Source organism: Nymphaea colorata, chromosome 10 (genome assembly GCF_008831285.2).
Source record: "Nymphaea colorata isolate Beijing-Zhang1983 chromosome 10, ASM883128v2, whole genome shotgun sequence".
Lineage (NCBI taxonomy): Eukaryota > Viridiplantae > Streptophyta > Magnoliopsida > Nymphaeales > Nymphaeaceae > Nymphaea > Nymphaea colorata.
The window spans coordinates 2,360,997-2,380,270 of record NC_045147.1 but is presented as its reverse complement, the minus strand read 5'-3'; the positions used below and the strand labels follow the sequence as shown (position 1 = coordinate 2,380,270).

The window sequence follows — 19,274 nt, the reverse complement described above, 5'->3', positions numbered from 1 at the left end:
CCTCATTCCCTTGGAGTCATGTAGATAGACTTTCTCCAAGCGGACAGCCCGTGAGTTCTTCGTCCTCACCTCCAACGTCGGCCAAGTGGACCGGCTCCTTCCATCCTCGCTACTTACTTTGGCCAGGCGGGTCGAGTACCATAGGCCATCGTAACACCCTTGGTGCTCTCCATTACGACATCCCAATAGTCGTTGCTGAGCTCCACCTGCAGCAGCTTCCACACTCACCTCCTTCCCTCGGCCAGGCGGGCCGAGCCCTTCCGCACCTTCGCCAACTACAGCTAGGATGGCCGCTTCCATCCATCGGCTGTTCATCCCCATCCTCGGTCAGGCGGACCGAGCCTATCCACCCTCTCCACCGGTGTGTGCCGTAGTCCATGACAGTAGGTTAGTGTTAGTTTTTAGTTTGTTTTGCTTATTGTTAGTGTAAGCTGAGGTCCTGTCCAGCGTAGTCATTTTTGTAATAGGACTTGTTTAGTTAGGTTTGGATTTTAGGCTCCCCCGAGAGGTCTTGGGTAGAGGATTCGGCCTAGGGTAGTGGTTTCACTGACTTCGGGTTGCGGTCCTCAACACTCACTGCTAGTATATTTGTGGAGAAAAACAATATCATTTTTTTTTGCTTTTGCATATCTAAGCAAGGCTGTGGATAGTCAATTTAAAAATAATTTCATTGCTTATACATGAATTTGATGTTCATGTTTCTTTTTGTATTTTAAGTATAAAAACGTGCATATTTTTAAAATATTGCATATGACTATAGCCATTCAAGATATATAGTCCATTCAAGATATCTACCTAAATGTGTGAATGTGTGATTATAGATTGGTGGTGTATATCCAATGAAGAAGATGTTGCAGTGCATCTACGTGCGACAAGCCATGCTAGCTTCTAGGTCTGACCCAATCTCACCGAGATCATTACTCATAGTTTCGATAGTAATGTATGCAAAGAAGCAGCTCTAGACCCTGAGAGTAGGAGGAGGGGGGAAGGATGGGCACGGAGTGTTGGTTTCAACTTCCCATAGAGTCACCAAGCCGAGGGGTTATGGGCTTTGCTCGGTCATAGTATGCTGTCTTGAGCTTGAAAGTCCAACCAGAGTCAAAGCCCAAGAAAGCTCGCAGTGCACTTTCCTAAGAACAAGTTGAGCCAATTACAAGTTTCAAAAACATTACTTACGCATGAGTTGAAATGGCGACCTTCTACTTGAGGATGCCCGTTAGGTAGAAATGGTTTTGGTAATAGATATATAATGCATCTTATCAGAAGGAATATCATAAGAGTCAAGTAACTAAAACTACTACTAAAAAATATTTTAAACGGAATATCGATATGCTACTCACTTGGTTATCATTGCTTATATGGTACTGCTTAAATTCAAATTATTTTCATGAAAAGCCATTAAGTTTGTGATGATTAAAGAAATATATATATGCTTAGAAAAGAGTCTTAATATACATTTTCCTACCAAATTATTCTCAATATTACATTTTGATAAAGTGAAATTTCACAAAAAAATACTTCATTAATTTGATTTATGTGATGATTTCAAGGGGTGTAGGGTTCACTCTCATGTCCATCTGTCATATCAATAGCTATCTCAAAAACTAGTTTTCTACTTTTAAAAGCTAGTTTGTCACCTTTTTAAATAATTGCAATAAACGCTAAGGTGTATAATGTAATTGGTCAAGCCGACTGTTATAGAAACATGTCATTGGTTCAATTATAGCAAGTGTTATTCTTATGAATTGCAAAAGGTGGCATCACAGTTTTTTGAATCCTCAATAAAGCCTAAACCCAAAAACAAAAGGTAAGGGAGAGGCTTTTGCTGCCTTATCTAAGCTACATATGATTGCTCGTGCCAACAACAAAATATTTATTTATTTTTATATAAAATGTCTTATAATTATTTACTTCATTATCTATATTGTTCCAATTTCTACAACAGTGTTCCATAACGAAAAATTTTGGATTGTGCAATTGTTCTGCTGCCCATGTATCAACTAAAGCTGCTTATACACGTCATCTCAGTATATGTAATTTCATGCACCATTTTAATTATAACAAAAAAAAACTCATTATTAATACAAATTTTTCATGAGAATAAGAATGAAAACCATAAAATAATATTTAGAAATTCGATAAAAGTAAAACTTGTTAGTTCATATATGCATATAGTCATGACCAATATACCCCTTTAAAGCAATAAAAAGCGTTTTTGTTTTTTTGTCTCGCTTATAGAGTTATCTCATTATTTCATAAACATTTTCTCATATTTATGTCTAGTGTTATCTCACACATTCGTCAGCTATTTTATTATCATATAAATAATTTATTATCTCGTAAACATTATCTCATAAACATTATCTCATGCTTATGTTTAACGTTGTCTCGTTGTTTTGTAAATTTTTTGTTATTTCATAAACATTATCTCTTATGTTTGACATCATTTCATACAATTGTTCGTCCATTATCTTATTATTTCATAAATATTTTATTATCTTATACTTATGTTTAACGTTATCTCATGCATTCATTCATTATCTCATTATTTCATAAATTTTTTGTTATCTATTAAATATTATCCCATACTTATATTTGATATTATCTCTTACATTTGTTCTTCATTATCTCATAAATATTTTATTATCTTATAAATATTATCCCATATTTGATATTTCATCGATATTTGTTATTTACTTTGCTAGTTGCGTGCCATATCTACATCGATCACGGTATCAACCCCACTTCGTTTATTTAACGAAGGAAGCCGTAATGGAGTGAACGCGAGGCTGCTTTTTAAAAGTATCACGGACAAAAACGCCTTACGACCAGATGCACCTAGGCAAGATGGACGGCTGTGAAGTGGTCCAACGGGGCAGGCTTTGATCTCTGCCCATCGCATAAGCCTGCACGCGTCGGTTGCCGGGACCCGAATCGGCCGCCCCCCCGCCGTCCTTTTTTTTTCCGACCTCCTCCTTCTTTCTCTTGTTTCCGATCCTTTCTGCAGTTGCCGACGAGACTAAGGGCCAGGTCAAAGTTGCCGTCAAGACGAAGGGCCAGGAAAGGGGCCGTCCTGTCTTTTCTTATCTGGTGTGGGGAGGGGGCGGGAGCAGTGGCGGGGGGAGGAGAATGGGAGATGGGGCGAGGGGGAACAAACCTGCGTGGCTGCAGCAATACGAAGTCATCGGCAAGATCGGAGAGGGGACGTATGGTCTCGTTTTCCTCGCCAAGAGCAAGCTGCAGAGCAACCGCGGCAAATGCATCGCCATCAAGAAGTTCAAGACCTCCAAGGACGGGGATGGCGTTTCCCCCACAGCAATTCGTGAGATTATGGTATGATCCCATTTCCCCCTCTCTTTGATATCTTCGTATACGTCGCCGGGTGATGTTCGTTCGCTGATCTAGGATGGATGGGCAGCGATTTTTTGGGCTTTTGGGTTTTTTCCCTTTTGTTCCTGGGACTCTCTCTCTCTCTCTCTCTCTCTCCCTTCATTGTCATCTAAGGGAAAGTTTGGTTCTGCTCTTAATGGTTTCCCTGTTTAAATTGAGTAACTGAGGAGCCAGGTGATGTTACCAAGTGTGCCGAAGGCTCTCAAAATAGAGGGAGAAAACAGAAAATTGCTTCTTGTTGGAGATATGGAGCTTCAAGTAAAAGTATTTTCGTTTTTCTATGTTGATTGGAGGTGCCTTTGATTGCCAAAATTCGTGTGCATGAATGAGAATGTGATGGATATAAATCCAGGACTACATTGCGAATTTGCATTTTGTCTAGTTTTGTATGGGTAAAATTAATTCAAAGGGCACTATTTTTAGAAGGGACTAAGTTTCTTTTGGATTGTTGTATTAGACAGGAAACCAATTGAGTATATTGAGTTGCAAACGGTAAGTACTATAGTATAATCTGCAGGTTGAAATGGCTGAGTCGTGCAATTTGTTTTTCTCTCTCATGGGGCAGCTTGTGATGAATTTGGTGCATTCAGGTTATATTGGAGTTACGTAGTTTTTTTCATCTTAACTTTCCTTAAGACTTCATTTGGTGGGTCAGTGGTCTTATGCGACACCAACTTTTGACGAGAAACAAGTGTTGTATATCATATGTTTTAATAGTTTTATGTATTTTCCATTTATGGTATCTGGCCAAATTTCCCTTTTATTGGTGCACTTCAGCCCATAGTTACTCAAGCTACGTAGAATAAGTAGGGATCCTAGTTCTAAGTGGAATCTATCTGGAATCAGCCCATATCACTTCCTCGTTAGTTCTTCATGTTGCTTCCATAGTTTTCGGCTTCCTAAATTATCTTAAACGCAAAATAACCAATTTTTAATGTCATTCCAAGACAAATTTGTTAGGGCAGAGTTCCTGAAACCATCTAGAAAGGGCCTGCAATGGGTAGTTCATCACTTGATTATACGAAAGGTATATACGTAGGCATATAGTGTTGAATCATGTTCTTGATGGGACCCCACTAAAGTGTCCTGAACTTAGTTTCTGCCTTTTCCTGTAAATGTCTTTTTTTTTTCTAAACATAGCTTTTCTCACTCCTGATGCCTTTCTTGTTCAAGAATTTGATAAACTTGAATACGCGTTGCTTCCAATGTTTGAGACTGATATGCTAACACGGGGGCAAAGCCAGAAGGTTTACCCTTGGTTGGGGGGGGGGGGAGGTGGTGTGGGTGGGGGGTTTATTTTGATTGGCAAGGTTTGAGTACTGTTTTATGAGAATCTGAGAAGGTCAAAAGGAGTTTTTGAAAAAGTTTATAAAAGTTGATTTTTTTCAAAATTTATGCAGGCTTTCCTCCTCCATTGCTGTGTCTCGGTGATACCATTGTTTTTATAGTTTGTATTGGATGTTTTACATGTCTAAAGAAATGCTATGCATCTCTGCAACTTGCTTTTTGTTCACTATTTTCATCTTTCTGAGGCTTTGAGAACCATAACTGGTGTTTTGGGATTAGTTTTGTCTGTTCTCATGTTGTTCTTGTTTGTTGTGTTGTTATTTGAAGCAAACAGATTTCTGACTTTCTATTGTACTAATGGTGCAGTTGCTTAGGGAAATATCCCATGAAAATGTAGTCAAGCTTGTAAATGTGCACATTAATCCCTCAGACATGTCCTTGTATCTTGCATTTGACTATGCTGAGCACGATCTTTATGTAAGTATGCTCCACTGCTACATGTTTCCTTTATTTCCTTTCCTTTTCTTGTTTCTGATACCATCTTTTTTGCATTTGGAGGGAAAAAAAAGTTATGGTATATATTAAATGGAGTGATTATATTGCTGTGCACATCGTACACGACACATAGATTGAATCCTGAACTTCAACTAAATCATTTCCCTAGCCAGATTGAAATGTTAGCCTTGATAAGAGGAAAAATTATTGAGATGAAAAATGTGGTGCATATGAAGCTATTGTAGAGGATGGCATATGAAATTGTCATTTTTTTAATTCCATATTAAACAGATTGATGAGAGTTCACCGTCAGTCAGTCAGCCAAAGCAAATGCAGATTAATTTACTGGGGAATTTATGAAAAATATTGATTTATTTTATCACATTTGTGTTCTTTTCAAAAGTTTTATGATGTAATTTACTGGAATTAGTCAACTAATTGATTATTTATTTATAATAAATCTAATGCATGCATACTTAAGTGCCTAAATTCATCCAAGGTTTCAGTCACAAGCTAGAAAGGACAAAGAAAGAAAGATAACAAGACCATGAATATAACACTGAACCAAATTACTTTTGATGACTTCTTGGAAATATGGTAACTAGCTTGGTGTGTGCATATAATTCACATGACAATTGTGTAAAGTCCTTGCATAGAAAAAGGTTCGATTGCAGCTTGCCTTTACAGCTTGCTTTAGTTTGACACCTAAAAGGTTTACAAATCAAGATGCAATGTTGTGTTGGAGCTTAAGTATATATTCAGTCCTTTGTTGGTAATTTGCTTAGGTATGAGACTGTCCTCAAGCCATGCTCATGCATGAAATATTACAAGTTAGCTTCCCTGAGAAACACATATCTTCATGTCTTGGACCTTAGTTATGAGAATTGGACATGATTCCAAGATAATTTTTAACTCAGTACTGACTGATCTGACAAAATGCAACCAACTTATTAGCTTTCTTTATTTCTGCATATTAGACAGTTGCAAAGCAATAGACATGGATGTAATTGGGCCTGACTGTATATAGGGCATTGTTGTGCGAAATTATTTCAGGCTATTCCTTAGCTGTTCCTACACATAGGATGTTATAGCTAGAGGAGACACATCATAGTAAGCAAACCAAAGATTATTTCACAAAATATCTTTTTTCTCTTCTATAATTACATTCTTTTCGATATTTGAGTTGTTTAAAACTTGGGATGATTTGTGAGCTGGAGCGGGAATACAAATAGGTGATGTGTATTTATAATGTCTATGTAAGAAATCTGTGCTGATAGGTCTAAATGTGTTGTTTTAGTTTCTACATTCTGTTTTTCTACCGTATGAGGTAACTACTGTTCTTAATCAGCACATACATAAACACTTATCGTGATATACCATACCGAGGCATACTTATCTAGGGGAAAGTCTGTTAAAGCCTAAAGGGGTTCATCCTGTAGGGTCTTTAGCAAATATGTTTCCTTCATCCTGCTTGTTTGAATGTTCTTCTAATCAATGGTGTGCCAAGCTTTTGACGATTTCACTTCACAGTACAACTACAAGTTTAAAGATGGAAAATGAGAACACAATTTGTACTTTACAATTTTTTTGAGAAGATGGATATTTTAATATGATTCAATCAGAGGTATCTTGTCTCTGTTCTGTTGTTGTTTTGCCTATTTTAGGAAATCATCAGGCACCACAGAGAAAAAGTCAACCATTCTATCAATCAATACACTGTCAAGTCGTTGCTCTGGCAGTTGCTTAATGGACTGAACTATCTTCACAGGTATTGGGAATATTTTTACTTTATCTTTTTTTGGTATTTCATGGGGGCTTTTGTCAATTGTCCACAAATATGTTTAACTAAAAAAATTGTGCAGCAACTGGATCATACATCGAGATCTTAAGCCATCTAATATCCTGGTATGATTCCAATTACTGCATCCATCTCAATAGTGATAAAAAAATCTCCTCTTATGCACTTTTCAAATTGAACCTTCATGACAGGTTATGGGGGATGGAGAAGAACATGGAGTAGTTAAAATTGCTGATTTTGGGCTCGCTAGAATTTACCAAGCTCCAATAAAACCTTTGTATGAAAATGGGGTGAGGTTTCTACTTCTGTTTAGAATAGATTTCTACAGATTAGCTTTGCTTTGTATATTTGTACATTAGTCTGGGGTAGGTTTTTTAGGCAAAAGCAGGTCACACTATTTCAATTCTGTAAGGTTTGCTCATATAAACTAATATTGAAAGGGACCTTTGCCAGAGTAATGGTATCACCATGTCTTATGGTGGTGTGTCTTGGTTGAGACTGTATTTTTAATTCTGCATATGTTAGGTTTCACAGTCAACTGCTTCATTTGCTTATGTTGAGGGTGAGGTGCTTTTATGATAAGTCTTAGCACTTCAACAAATAATCTGTTGACAAAATGCATGAAAGCGACGTACCAAAAGTTCTGTGGTTCCTAGTGGAATAACTAACAAAGCTAGTTGCTGCCTAATGCCTATTGCTACACTATATCACTACCACTCCAAGTCAAGCTGATCTTGCTGTTGCACCAGAGGCTGGTGCTTTGGCCTTTATGTAGTAAAACATGAGTTTTAGCTACAAAAATAGGCTGTAATTGTATAATGAAAGTTGTGTACCATAATCAGTAGATAGGCATGGGTAGGGGGGATAGAATGGATATACTGGGACTTACCAATGGTTGAAAAATTGAACATAGCAGGATTAAGTGCCAGTTCAATTGTAACCAGCAGAGTGGTAATTGCATTAGAATGATTTCCACTTTCCATATCTTCACTTTATGCATGAATAGCTTCTTGAAAAACATTTTAACATGAAGTGTAATTAAGTAAAGGCCTTTTTGTGGATGACTGGGGCCAAAGCTCTGGGGCATAATTTTTTGTTAAAAAAATTCAGAAACAAGCCAAGAATACCAAGAATACTAACCATCCTCCAGCAGCCTGTTGGGTGGAAAATGGATGGTCTAGTGTCACTGGTGTGGTCTAGTGTCACTGGTGTAGTTGTAGCTGGTCTATTTTTTCAGCCATCCAATGTCTAAGAACTGGCGTAAAGGGAAAGTAGGGAAACAACTGGCCCATTGTTTGGCTGCTTACCAGCTTGTCTCCTGATACAGACAACCCTAGCTGCCCCAGTTCAGAGCCTTCTGCATGTTATGGCATCATTACTTTTTTCTTTCATCTTTCCTCAAGAAGAGGTGGAAGATGAAGTTGTCTTTAATTTATAGCTGATGGATATTTGATGTTTCTAATACGTTTAGAGATGAGCGTTTACTTCTTTTGGGTTGGAGATGTATGTCATAAACCCCAATGCTTTCTGCATATGATATAAGCGAAGTCTAAACCTTTTTTTTTTTTTGTTGGGTGGTTTAATAGTTGGAAGTGCTTCATTTTACAGGTTGTTGTAACTATTTGGTATCGTGCACCAGAGCTGCTTCTTGGGGCCAAACATTATACAAGTGCTGTGGGTATCCAGTCAGAAAATATTTTTATGATCTAGTTTGTGTGTTATATTCTATTTTTAGTGGCTATCTTGTGCATGTTTTGGGACTCTTTATTGATTTTGTTTTATGTTAGAATTCATAGCGTTTGGAATGGTTCCTTAAACCATCGTCAGATATGTGGGCCATTAGCTGGTCTAAGTTTGTAGTCTTTTGCAGAAATCATGTATAAGTTATGGGGTTCTTTTCAGATTCCATTTTGTTCTGGAACTCATAGTGTTTGCAATCAATCCTTAATCTATGGAAAGATATGTGGGCTGTTGGATGTATTTTTGCAGAACTGCTTACCTTAAAACCGCTGTTTCAAGGGGTGGAGAGTAAATCAACACCTAATCCTTTCCAGGTGCATCGGTCACTCTATTATCATGCTTTCTGCTTTTTTGGGGTTAACAATATTCTTTGAATCGATTTATTATGTTCCTTAACCATTTCTTGCTTCCCTGTTGCATTTTTTGCTATTTGCTACATTTCTTACAATGCATCATTTGTTTCATGCAGGTTGATCAACTTGACAAGATATTCAAGGTGTTAGGTAGCATAAGTTATCTTGCACTACCTGCTTTGTGTCTTCATTGCATGTGTAATATTGACCTTATATTTTTTATAGGTCATCCCACCCAAGAAAGATGGCCTAATCTGGTTAATCTACCTCATTGGCAACAAGATCAGCAACATATTCAAGGACATAAATAGTATGTTGCAATATGAGCAAAATACAACTCAATTGTGCTTCCTACAGACTTGCTTGGTTATCACTTTTGTTGTGCTTTGTGGCAGCGATAATCCAGGTCTGCATAACATTGTCAATCTTCCTCAGAGAAGTCCTGCATATGACCTACTCTCCAAAATGCTTGAGTATGTTATTCCTCTTACATATGATCGGTTGAATTTTTTTTGTAATTTGAAGGCCCCATGATATTAAAATCTGTTACTGGTGTTCTTTTTTTTCTTTATCTTAAAAAGATGAAAACTCTTTGTTTCAGGCTAACATTGTTTCTTGGATGTTTACCTGTTTATTTCATATGTAGGTATGATCCACGGAAACGAATTACAGCAGCACAAGCTTTAGAGCATGAGTAATGTTTTTCTCTTTTACTTTCACATCTTTGATATATAACGTGAAAATCCTTGATTTTTTTCTTTAATTTATATTAAATTGTATCCAATACTTCTGCATATGGTTCTTCTCCACCAACACAGCCTCCAAACACCAATTGGTTTGTGTTTCTGAATCTGTTGGCAGGAGTTATTGAGACAATAAAGCTGAACATTTTTATCTTTCTAATATAATTCCTGTTGTGTTTGGAAAATTTATGTTAAATCTCTCTTTTGGAGTTGGAAACCCTAATAGCCTGACATGTTCTGATAGAAACATGGGATATTCAGCTTAGATAATTGCCGATTAAGTTAGGCTGGATAATTGAATTGAATCCCAATTTTCGTGCTGTTTGCTACTTAAGGGCCACAACACCACATGGATAACTTAGATATGCATACCTATATCAGCCAATCTCTGTCAAACTTCTCAAAGAGGTAGCAGCATTGAACAGTCCTTGATTCGCATATGACATTAACCAATATACCAAGAAGAAAATACAATGTTCAGTTCTGAGAATAGATTGAAATCTTTTGGACTGTGATCCATCTTGCTAGTGTCAAGTAATTATTTGTCTTTCAGAAATTCTACTAAGGCTTTTTTTTTGCATTTGCTTAGGTATTTTCGGGTGGATCCTTTACCAGGGCGCAAGTAAGTGCCATTTTTGCTGTTGCATGTTACAATTGCAATTTGAGGGGGCATTGAATTAATATGTAGAATGAATGTTCAGTGCACTTGTTTCTACCCAACCTGGGGACAAAGTCGTTAACTACTCTGCTCGTCCAGTGGACACAGCTATAGATTTTGAAGGGACAACAAGCGTTCAGCATGTTCCGCCGGTACTTTGACATTTATTTCACATGCATTTGTTAATCTTATTTATTTTCCTCTAAACTGCTCCCTGTGAGAAGTTCTTATCTTGTTGCATAAATCACGTGGTATGTGCTCCAGAACTTAAGTATTAAACAGAACTTACCTAGGGATGCAGAATTGCACATCCAGGAGCAAACACAGGCACACAAATTAGTGGAAATCATAGATACTTGATAATCACATGTTTTTCCTGGTAATAAATGCACAAAGCAACAATAGAAGAGAAAAAATTCCAAGTTACATCTCTATGTGACCTGTTGATATAGATCGTTGTAGTGGTTAGTTTATAATACAGTACTGAGTACTAACTACCTTACACATGATTATGAAAACTCTGCCCTTGCACAATCTGTTTATTTAACAATGGACTTTTGGCCAGGATGAAATTGGCAATAGTTTGGTTTTCCATTGATATTGAATCATTGATTCATGCGATCAGGTACCTGCAGGAAATGCACATATGGCTGCAGCTGTCAATAGGCCTGGTGGTCGTCCAGTGATGGTTGGCATGCAGAGGATGCAAAATGCAGGAATGCCAGCTTTTAGTTTGGCATCTCAAGCAGGCATGGCTGGCTTGAATCCTAACAACCTTCCATTGCAGCGTGGACCAGCAGCACAGGCTCAACAGGTAAATGATAACCTTACCTCAATACCATATTTCTTGATAATGCATTCTAAGAGTAGTCACACAATGTTCTTTGACAGCTGAGAAGGAAAGAACCGGGGATGGGAATGCAAAATCCAGGATATCCGCAGCAGAAATCCAGACGCTTTTGAGGTATGCTAGTTGATACATTTCTTGTTATATCAACGTGTACTCTTTCTCTTTCTTGGACACTAGCAGCTTGATATTCAAGATACTGATTCTCCCATTTGTTGATAGCCATGATCTTTGTGGACTTGTGATGGGTTAATCAGGATTTCATAAGCATACATTTGTTTAAAATAGAATTATTGAAAGAGCCTGTTTTATTTACACCTGTGAGAAAACTTGATGATTTTGCATGGACAAAAAGGACCAAACCATAAGTGGCTGCATACATTGTCCTACTGACTCCTTGGCATCCCTGACCGGCATGGAGCTGTGGACCAAGTTGGATCAAACTTATTGTCAGGTGTCCTGAGTCCTAGCATAAGTAGTGGTAGAAAGAGTTTCAGACTCGTAAGAAAAGGATATGTCTATGTTGTTAGAATGTATGTACGTGTATGACTTTCAGATTTCTATACATATATTTAATCTGATGTATACTTGTATACAGGAGCTTTTTGTATTTTTGTACTTCGTTTGTATTTCTTTATATTTTATATTTATTTTTGTTAGAGACATTGGAGTCCCCGACAGCTTTATTTCTAACAGTTGGGTTCTCCAACAGATTCCTACTAACTTGTATAGATGCCCATGTAACCTATGTCACATGGGCGCAGGCCCGCTGGGTGTGGGTACAGTACATTTAAGCCTGTGCATTCCGAGCCAATAAGAGTCGGGCTCAGGTTGGCCCGCAGCCCGAAACCCGAGCCCAGGGCCATCCCAACTCGGTTAAAAAAATGTATTTTTTTAAATGTAAAATAATTTTTTTATATAAAATAATTTTAAATAATAAAATATATGCTATTATTAAAATAAAAATAATATTAATAAGATATCGGCCTTAATCGGGCCGGTTTTTTTGGGCCCAAACCTGGGCCCGATCGGACTGAGCACCGGGTATTCGGCCCGATGCCCAGCCCTAAGTACATTCCAAAAAACTTGGGTGCATGGTACCCATACTGACCCGGTATGGTACCGGTAGGGGTACCGTTACGATGCTGGGTAAGGTCAAAATTGTATCCGTTATGGTTTACAACTTTACATACCCAAGACCATACATATCCGTGTTAAGATTCGATCAAAGATGACGGAGTCTTTTTTTGACCAAATTTAGGTTTTTTAAATACTATTTAATACAGTAATAATAAATGTTAACTCTATATTTAATTCTGTAGTAATGAATATGCTGTAATAATAATGTGAACTGCATATTTAATGCCATAATGAAGTTTAATTAAAAAATCAAATAAAGGGGAGAGAGATAGACAGCAAATTTACGAACCTACTGCATAAAAACATGATTGTTAATTGCATATTTCATGCTATAATAATGAAAATTAAATAAAAAAAGGCATAATAAAGGAGAAAGAGAGATAGACAGTGCAATTTAAAAATTGTATTAAGAAAGGATTTGACAAAAAATTTCTGTATTTTGATTTCTAAGTAACTTTAATATAACTTCTAAATAAAACTCCCATCATAAATACTAAATTTCTCATAAGCTATAAGCAACTAAACAAGTAAAAATCAAGTTACAAATATATATATATATATATATATATATATATATATATATATATATAGCCGTACCCTCGTACCCAAGCTTTTTGAAAATTCTCTGTACCTGTACCAAAAGGGTGCCGGCTAGTGCCAAGGCAGCTCTAGCAGTTTGGCAGTGGCAGGACATTGGGTGATCAGGCGCACGTGAGTAGCAACCAGAGGCCAGCGTCCGCAGCTAGATAGGACGGTGCCGGGCAGATCGAGGAAGAGAAAGGGTGCGGGCGCCAATCCAAACCACAAATGAGAAAGTGAAAGGGTGATCAGAGATCTTATTGGAGGGTCATGATTGGCGCACAGTTGGTTGTCTCCATAGTTTCGCCTGACAGCCAAGCGGTGGCCAGGACTTCTCCTTTCGGTAGCCAAGTCATTGTTTAATTGGCTCAATATGGCAAGTGATGCTTGGATCGTAGCCTAACCTTGTGAGAACGTGGGGGAGCCCATTGGCAAGGGCCGGATTACTAAGATGGGTCGTGAGGTTCCTCACCTACCGAAGAGCTCTATGGCTGGGGCAGAGTTGCGACGAGCGGACCAAAGCGTGCGGCGGCGGACTACCTCCATATGGGAGGAATGGCGACAAAAGCAAGGGGCGGCGATGGTGATGCTCCTCCAAGGATGCATGATGAAGAAGAAGAAGAGAGAGAGAGAGAAATTTAGGGTTTACATTAAACAAATCTCATTCCATAACTTGCATAATGAAAGAATAAGGAAAAAACAAGTTTTTTATGGGATGTACCAAATATAGAAGGCTCACACAACTCACAAGCCATAGGAATTCTCGAAATTCAAATGCTCAAATTTGATTGGTCTAGGTTATGAGGTGCCGAGTAGAGGGAGATCTGGTGCTTCTATTGGTCTGCTCACTCTGGCGGTTAAAAACGTGGAGCTAGCCTTTCACTATGAGGTGGTGTGTGCTTGTCCCCGATCCCGCTGCTGAAGTGGCTTGCCATTTGGGGTAAGGCATGTGGATAGCGTGTGGCAAGCATGTGCTGGCCTCGTGCTGATGAAGATCCAACACGTGGAGTGCTGCTTCGGTGCTCCCTGCATGCACACAGTAGAGGGCACCTGTCCTGAATGTGCATTTGTTTGGCCCTGAGATGCCCTTGGACCAAGCTCAGCTCGAGCTGAGGGCGCCTACTCCGCTTTGGCCCGAGCTCTTCTTGGATGGTCTGCTGTCTTGGTCGAGGGCTGCCGAGTGTCGCTAAGTTGGCCGGTTTGCTCTCGGCTGTTGCTGTTGCTGAGTTTAGCCTCCTCCTGAGGCTCGATTGATGGTGTCTACTGAAGGATGCAGGCCGAGGATCGTAAAGGGTGTGGGCCCTTACTGAGGTCCGCATCACACGCATCACGTTGATGGGGGTGCTGCCTTTTTTTTGAGGAGTGTGCGTGACATAGCTTGTAATATATTTTTTGGTGTGGCTGTTTACAACCTATTTCTTTCACCCATACAATATGTCTTCCATTTAGTTGTTTGATTCTTTGTTGGTCTTGTGCCCCTTTATAGGTTGTTTGCTGCTGTGATATTAGCTTTGACTGAGGGCCTTGGTGCCTTGGATAAATTGTTTTTGGTGCCTTATTGCTAGGGCTGGGCGTCGGGCCGACCTGGCCCTATCCAAAGGTGGGCTCGGGCCTGCTTGAGGCCCTTGCCTGACCATCGAGGTCCAGTCCTGGAACTGGCCAGCTCGACCTGGTTTTAATTAAATTATTAAAAGATATTTAACATATATAAATTAGTTATATAAATGGATATTTATAATGAAAAGTATATAAAAATATAATAAAAAACTAAACATAGGACCAAAATTAGAACGGGTAGGACCCTGAACTGAGCTTTGAGGTAAACAAACAAAGTACTGTTTTGATCTGATTTGGGTATGGAACGGTCTGGGGTTCGGTATTTGGACTAGAAAATAAGTTTTGAGTATGGGTCAAGAGTGAACCAGGCAAGAGCAGGTGGCAGTGGGGATAGGTTGGGTTTCAATAGGTGAACTTGGTCTGAGTCCTAGAATCCCAAGAATCGAGTCCATGCCAATGTTGAAAGCTCTCACGATTTTGATCGGAGCAGCAACTTGCAATGTTGGAACTTTGTAATTCCGCTTAGGATCTCAACGCAGTATCAGCCTACAAAACCTGCAACAACAAAACCACATGCAGCAAGAGGCGAAGAGAGAGAGAGAGAGATAAACTAGAAAACAAATGGTGAGGTTGGAAGATTTATGGGTTTGTTTCAAGGGTCCTTGCATGTCTTTGATCCTTACTGTGGTTGTGGCACTTTGAGGATATGGAGTCGCACGCTCTGCAACATACGTCAACGGGCCAGAATCCCCGGCGCGACAGCTATCGCCATCCATGCTTACAGAATCCACCGTCATTACCCTTCGCCGGCGACGACCTTATCAAGGGTCACAGGGGCCTCCCCCTATCATTCCACTGCTTTTACGGAAGAATCTCCACTCCCTTCGAGCACTTACTCCCTGGCACCAAATTGTGCTCTGTTTGTTAAACGAGCAGGTTCCCCATGAGAGCCAGCTCATAGATGAACCAGGACCCATTGAGGAACCTGAGCCCAAGTGATTCAGAGATTGGTGAAGCCCTATCACTGTGTCTGTTGGAACAGTTGGCAGGCTACTACTTGCTAGCTGCTGCCCACAAGCAGTTGGCTGGTGGGTCTCTCCCGTTGGTTGGACCACCTTCTGCCCTTCTTGGAGGTGCCATAGGCATAAATAAAACCCCTCTGTGGGATTTTCTTGAAAAGCATTGGCTGTTCGTAGGGTGTGCATGGGAATTCCTGTGGGCTTGTAGTCTTGGGAATATGCTACAGAGGGAAAAAAATGTGGCTGGTGGCATCACTGATGGGTCGATCCCCCCACTGCTGCCTTGTCCTGCTGAAAGTTATGGGTTCCCAAATCTTCCCACTGTGTAATATTCAACCTCTGAATGCAACAGCCGGTCTCCTCCATTGCCGACAATCAACATTGCAGGTTTGTAAAGACCTAGAGGGCGAAAATTTCTACACCAGCTGCAGCTGAGTTCTTCCAACTTGCCAGTGCTGACCTTTCAAGAGCATGGCTTCTGCAGGGATGACTCCCCCATCACACGCCAAGTTATCATGGGGCAATGAAAGTCTTCTCTTAGAAGCGCTTTGCTTTGGTCTGGTGTGGTGGTTGTTTTCCCTTGAGAGATACCGATATTCCACATTTCAGTTAAAGGATCATTTTTAATCTACCCAGTACTATCACCAAACACATTAATTTTTTCATGAATCTTGCATTTTTTTTAGTGATACAAATAAAATTTGTTTGCATTTGTGTCATCATCTTGAACATCCGCATCATGTGATTTTCATTACCTGTTTTGGTTTTCTCTTCTTGTTCTCCTTTTCCTTTCTTGTTTCTATGAGTCATTCCTCAATTTTTTTTGTCATGTTGAAGAATGAAGGAAAAACCTTGACCTTGGATACCAATCTGACACAGTGATTAGAATTTCTTGCTTTAATCCCCATGGAAATCAAGAAAGGATAGAACGTGAATCGAAAGAAAGAAAAAAGAACAAAAGCAGCACACAAAGCAATTAAGGCTAAACTCAAACCTTCACATTCCCACACTGGTTTGAATCTGATCTTCACATTCCCGCACTCAAATCTTTTGAAATTGGTCTGAGTCTACTCTTACACCTATACCCTCACCCAGGTGACATGGCTTTTCTACTAATTGTTTTGCAAAAATCTTGATAAGACCCAAAATAGTTATTAAAATTACAAAAAAAAAACAGAAAAGGAAAAATATTTTTGAGGGCAAAATAATCATAAAATTTATTTTTATTATGTTTTGAACATATTGCAATATTTCTGTGATAAAAAGGTCTTCCTCTTTTCTTATAAAATTGCAACTTTTTTCAAAATATGACCGACGTTTGCTCCAAGGGTTTGACCTTTATTAGGCCGCATGTATTATAGTTAACCAAATGTTGCGGTTAATCAAGTGCCACAATTTATGCATGCACAAATGACTATTCACATTGATGCTGTCAAAAGAATATAATTTAAGGGCGTCGTAGTTGATGACTTAGTATATGATGAAAGAAAACAAAACCAGGAGACCTCTCCATAAGCCATAGCACGACAATAAAACCAAGAGATCTTTCCATAAGCCATAGCACGCCAATCAGTTTCTGTGCTCGAACGAGCAAATGCTGTTTATTTTTTTATTTCATGAAATTGAATTCTTACCTACCCCACACACACAATGACAGTATTGAGCTTTTTTCAATCGGAATCTGCAACCCATTTGAGTCCTGGTTAACACAGTTTTGCATGTGATCTGTTTCTGGTCTCTTATTTCTCATACATCTGAAGAGTTAGAGCAGTACCTTCTGAAAATGGCTTACCATCTTTATTCTGTTTCTCCTCAGCAGCACCTTCAAAGAGGCTTAATATATTCCGTATTCTTGTTTCGAGGATGAAGCTTTGTTTCATAATTCATTAATCAGGCAACTGGGCGGGAAGCTGTGCTGGCCATACTTCTTGTTTGGTAACATCTCGGTCAGTTCGTGTTGAAAGCTAGTGCAGTAATCATCTCCATTTGACTATGCATTGATGGATAACGAAATTCGGTCCGTTGCCACTATACTGTTGCCTGCCAGCGAAAATTCTTTCAACATGCATTGATTGAGGAAGTGCTGGATTGAGGAGGCAGTTTTGCGTTTTATATTTGCTCGGATGATCTTGAAAACACAAATTGAATGGTCTGCTGTGACTGGCTACTCGGTGCTGCCATTTGAAGCATGTGGCCGTTGATTCCATCTCCAAATACCATTTATCTACCCATTGGGTTGTAATATGCTTGGACCTGAAAAAAATGTAGAAAAAAATGTCGGAACTCTGGTGCAAGTATAAATATCTCAACTAATTCCCTATATTCGCCCTTGCAAGGATGTGTCTCCGGCTTCTGCTGTTGATGAAAAATCATACCATTCGAGGTAGCTGTGAGCAGACCTTAAAAGGGATCGGCCGTGAAAGCAAATTATGGTTTAGACTTCATGGGCATCACTCTTGCAATATCAATGGTGTAGGTATACCGTCGAGTTAAGAAGATGTATCTATGGGGTAACCGCTGCTTATTTTGGTCTTCCTTGGAACTTGTTTTAAAGAAAACAAAAAAGTTGGACATGAAAAGACATGTTGGCACGCAAAGAACGACCTATATAGTTCGTTTATTCTTTACATGCTCTTGCGCATGCATCTCGCAACCTAAAACTTGCCTCTTGAGTTTTGTTACTATTATGGTCAGCCAACTCGTTGGATTCATTGGCATGCCGTCAATACTCAGCTTACTTTCCTAGAATCCATACCCAGATGACTTTCTTGTGCTACTAAGTCGTTAAGCATGCCATCCATCTAGTGTAGTTGTTGATATATAACATATGGACTCTCTCTGATATATCTTACGAGTAAATTGACAATGCAATAGTTGTTTATTGCTTTGTAATTATTTTATATAATTTTTAAACAATCAAATGTGGCTCTACTTCACCTAGACCGTCCACAGCTTAATCTATACTATACTTTCAATCCTTTGTCCCTTAAATATGTGAAGTTTGAGATTATCCAAAATCTACATCTGTTGGAAGGAAATTGTTGTAGATTCAGTAGTTCTTTTCTGCCTTGAAAGCTTCCTTCTCTATGTTTTTAACTTAGTTTGGAAGATGCATTTCATATGAATATTTATGTCAGTAGCTAGTGCACTTTCATTTTCAGTTGGTGGATGAGCTAAAGATGGGCATCGATAACCTTATTATTAAGATTTACTGGAAATAAATCAAACGCGTTAATAGCAATACACATGTTTCATAATGAGAGACTTGGCCAATAATACATAAAGTCTCAGTTTAGAAAAATTCCATACGAGTATTATGCAGCCAATAACTAATTGGCTAAAGCTAAAGACATCATTTATATGTTACCCAGGTGTGGGTTTTAGTCTGAATCACATTAATGGTAGTAATTACGCTACATGGCATGGGTCTAAGAAGATCAACGCCAAAAAGAAAGATCTCCTTTTGTCAATGTTACCACATGAAAAGCAATTTCTGTGTTATCAGATTGGCATATTTGCAAGGACATGATTTAATCTTCGCTGCTTATTCCGCTTCTAAGGACATTACCATTTGATTTAGAAGATTTTCCAATTTATAAACCAATTTCTGATTATTCACAAGAGCGATGCTCTGTTGCCTGCCAATTTTAGTGGTTTAATTTTAGAGG

The 19,274-nt window shown here is 38.9% G+C and overlaps 1 protein-coding gene across 4 annotated transcripts; it reads left to right on the top strand.

Annotated features, from left to right (window-relative positions):
- The first annotated feature begins 2,787 nt into the window (after window positions 1–2,787).
- Window positions 2,788–17,928, top strand: LOC116262236 (cyclin-dependent kinase E-1). Of its 4 annotated transcripts, none has more exons than XM_031641402.2 (16): window positions 2,791–3,333; window positions 5,044–5,154; window positions 6,837–6,940; window positions 7,035–7,077; window positions 7,162–7,260; window positions 8,579–8,648; window positions 8,930–9,024; window positions 9,180–9,213; window positions 9,289–9,373; window positions 9,459–9,536; window positions 9,710–9,757; window positions 10,396–10,428; window positions 10,508–10,616; window positions 11,090–11,278; window positions 11,356–11,428; window positions 17,476–17,928. In XM_031641402.2, exons 1-15 carry the CDS (start codon window positions 3,130–3,132, stop codon window positions 11,425–11,427), a joined length of 1,374 nt encoding a protein of 457 aa, XP_031497262.1. In that variant the 5' UTR covers window positions 2,791–3,129; the 3' UTR covers window position 11,428; window positions 17,476–17,928. The 4 variants fall into 4 exon arrangements, 3 of the variants coding, with proteins under 3 accessions (XP_031497262.1, XP_031497261.1, XP_031497260.1); XM_031641401.2 differs by having other exon boundaries at window positions 17,426–17,928; XM_031641400.2 differs by having other exon boundaries at window positions 17,423–17,928.
- Window positions 17,929–19,274: the final 1,346 nt, after the last annotated feature.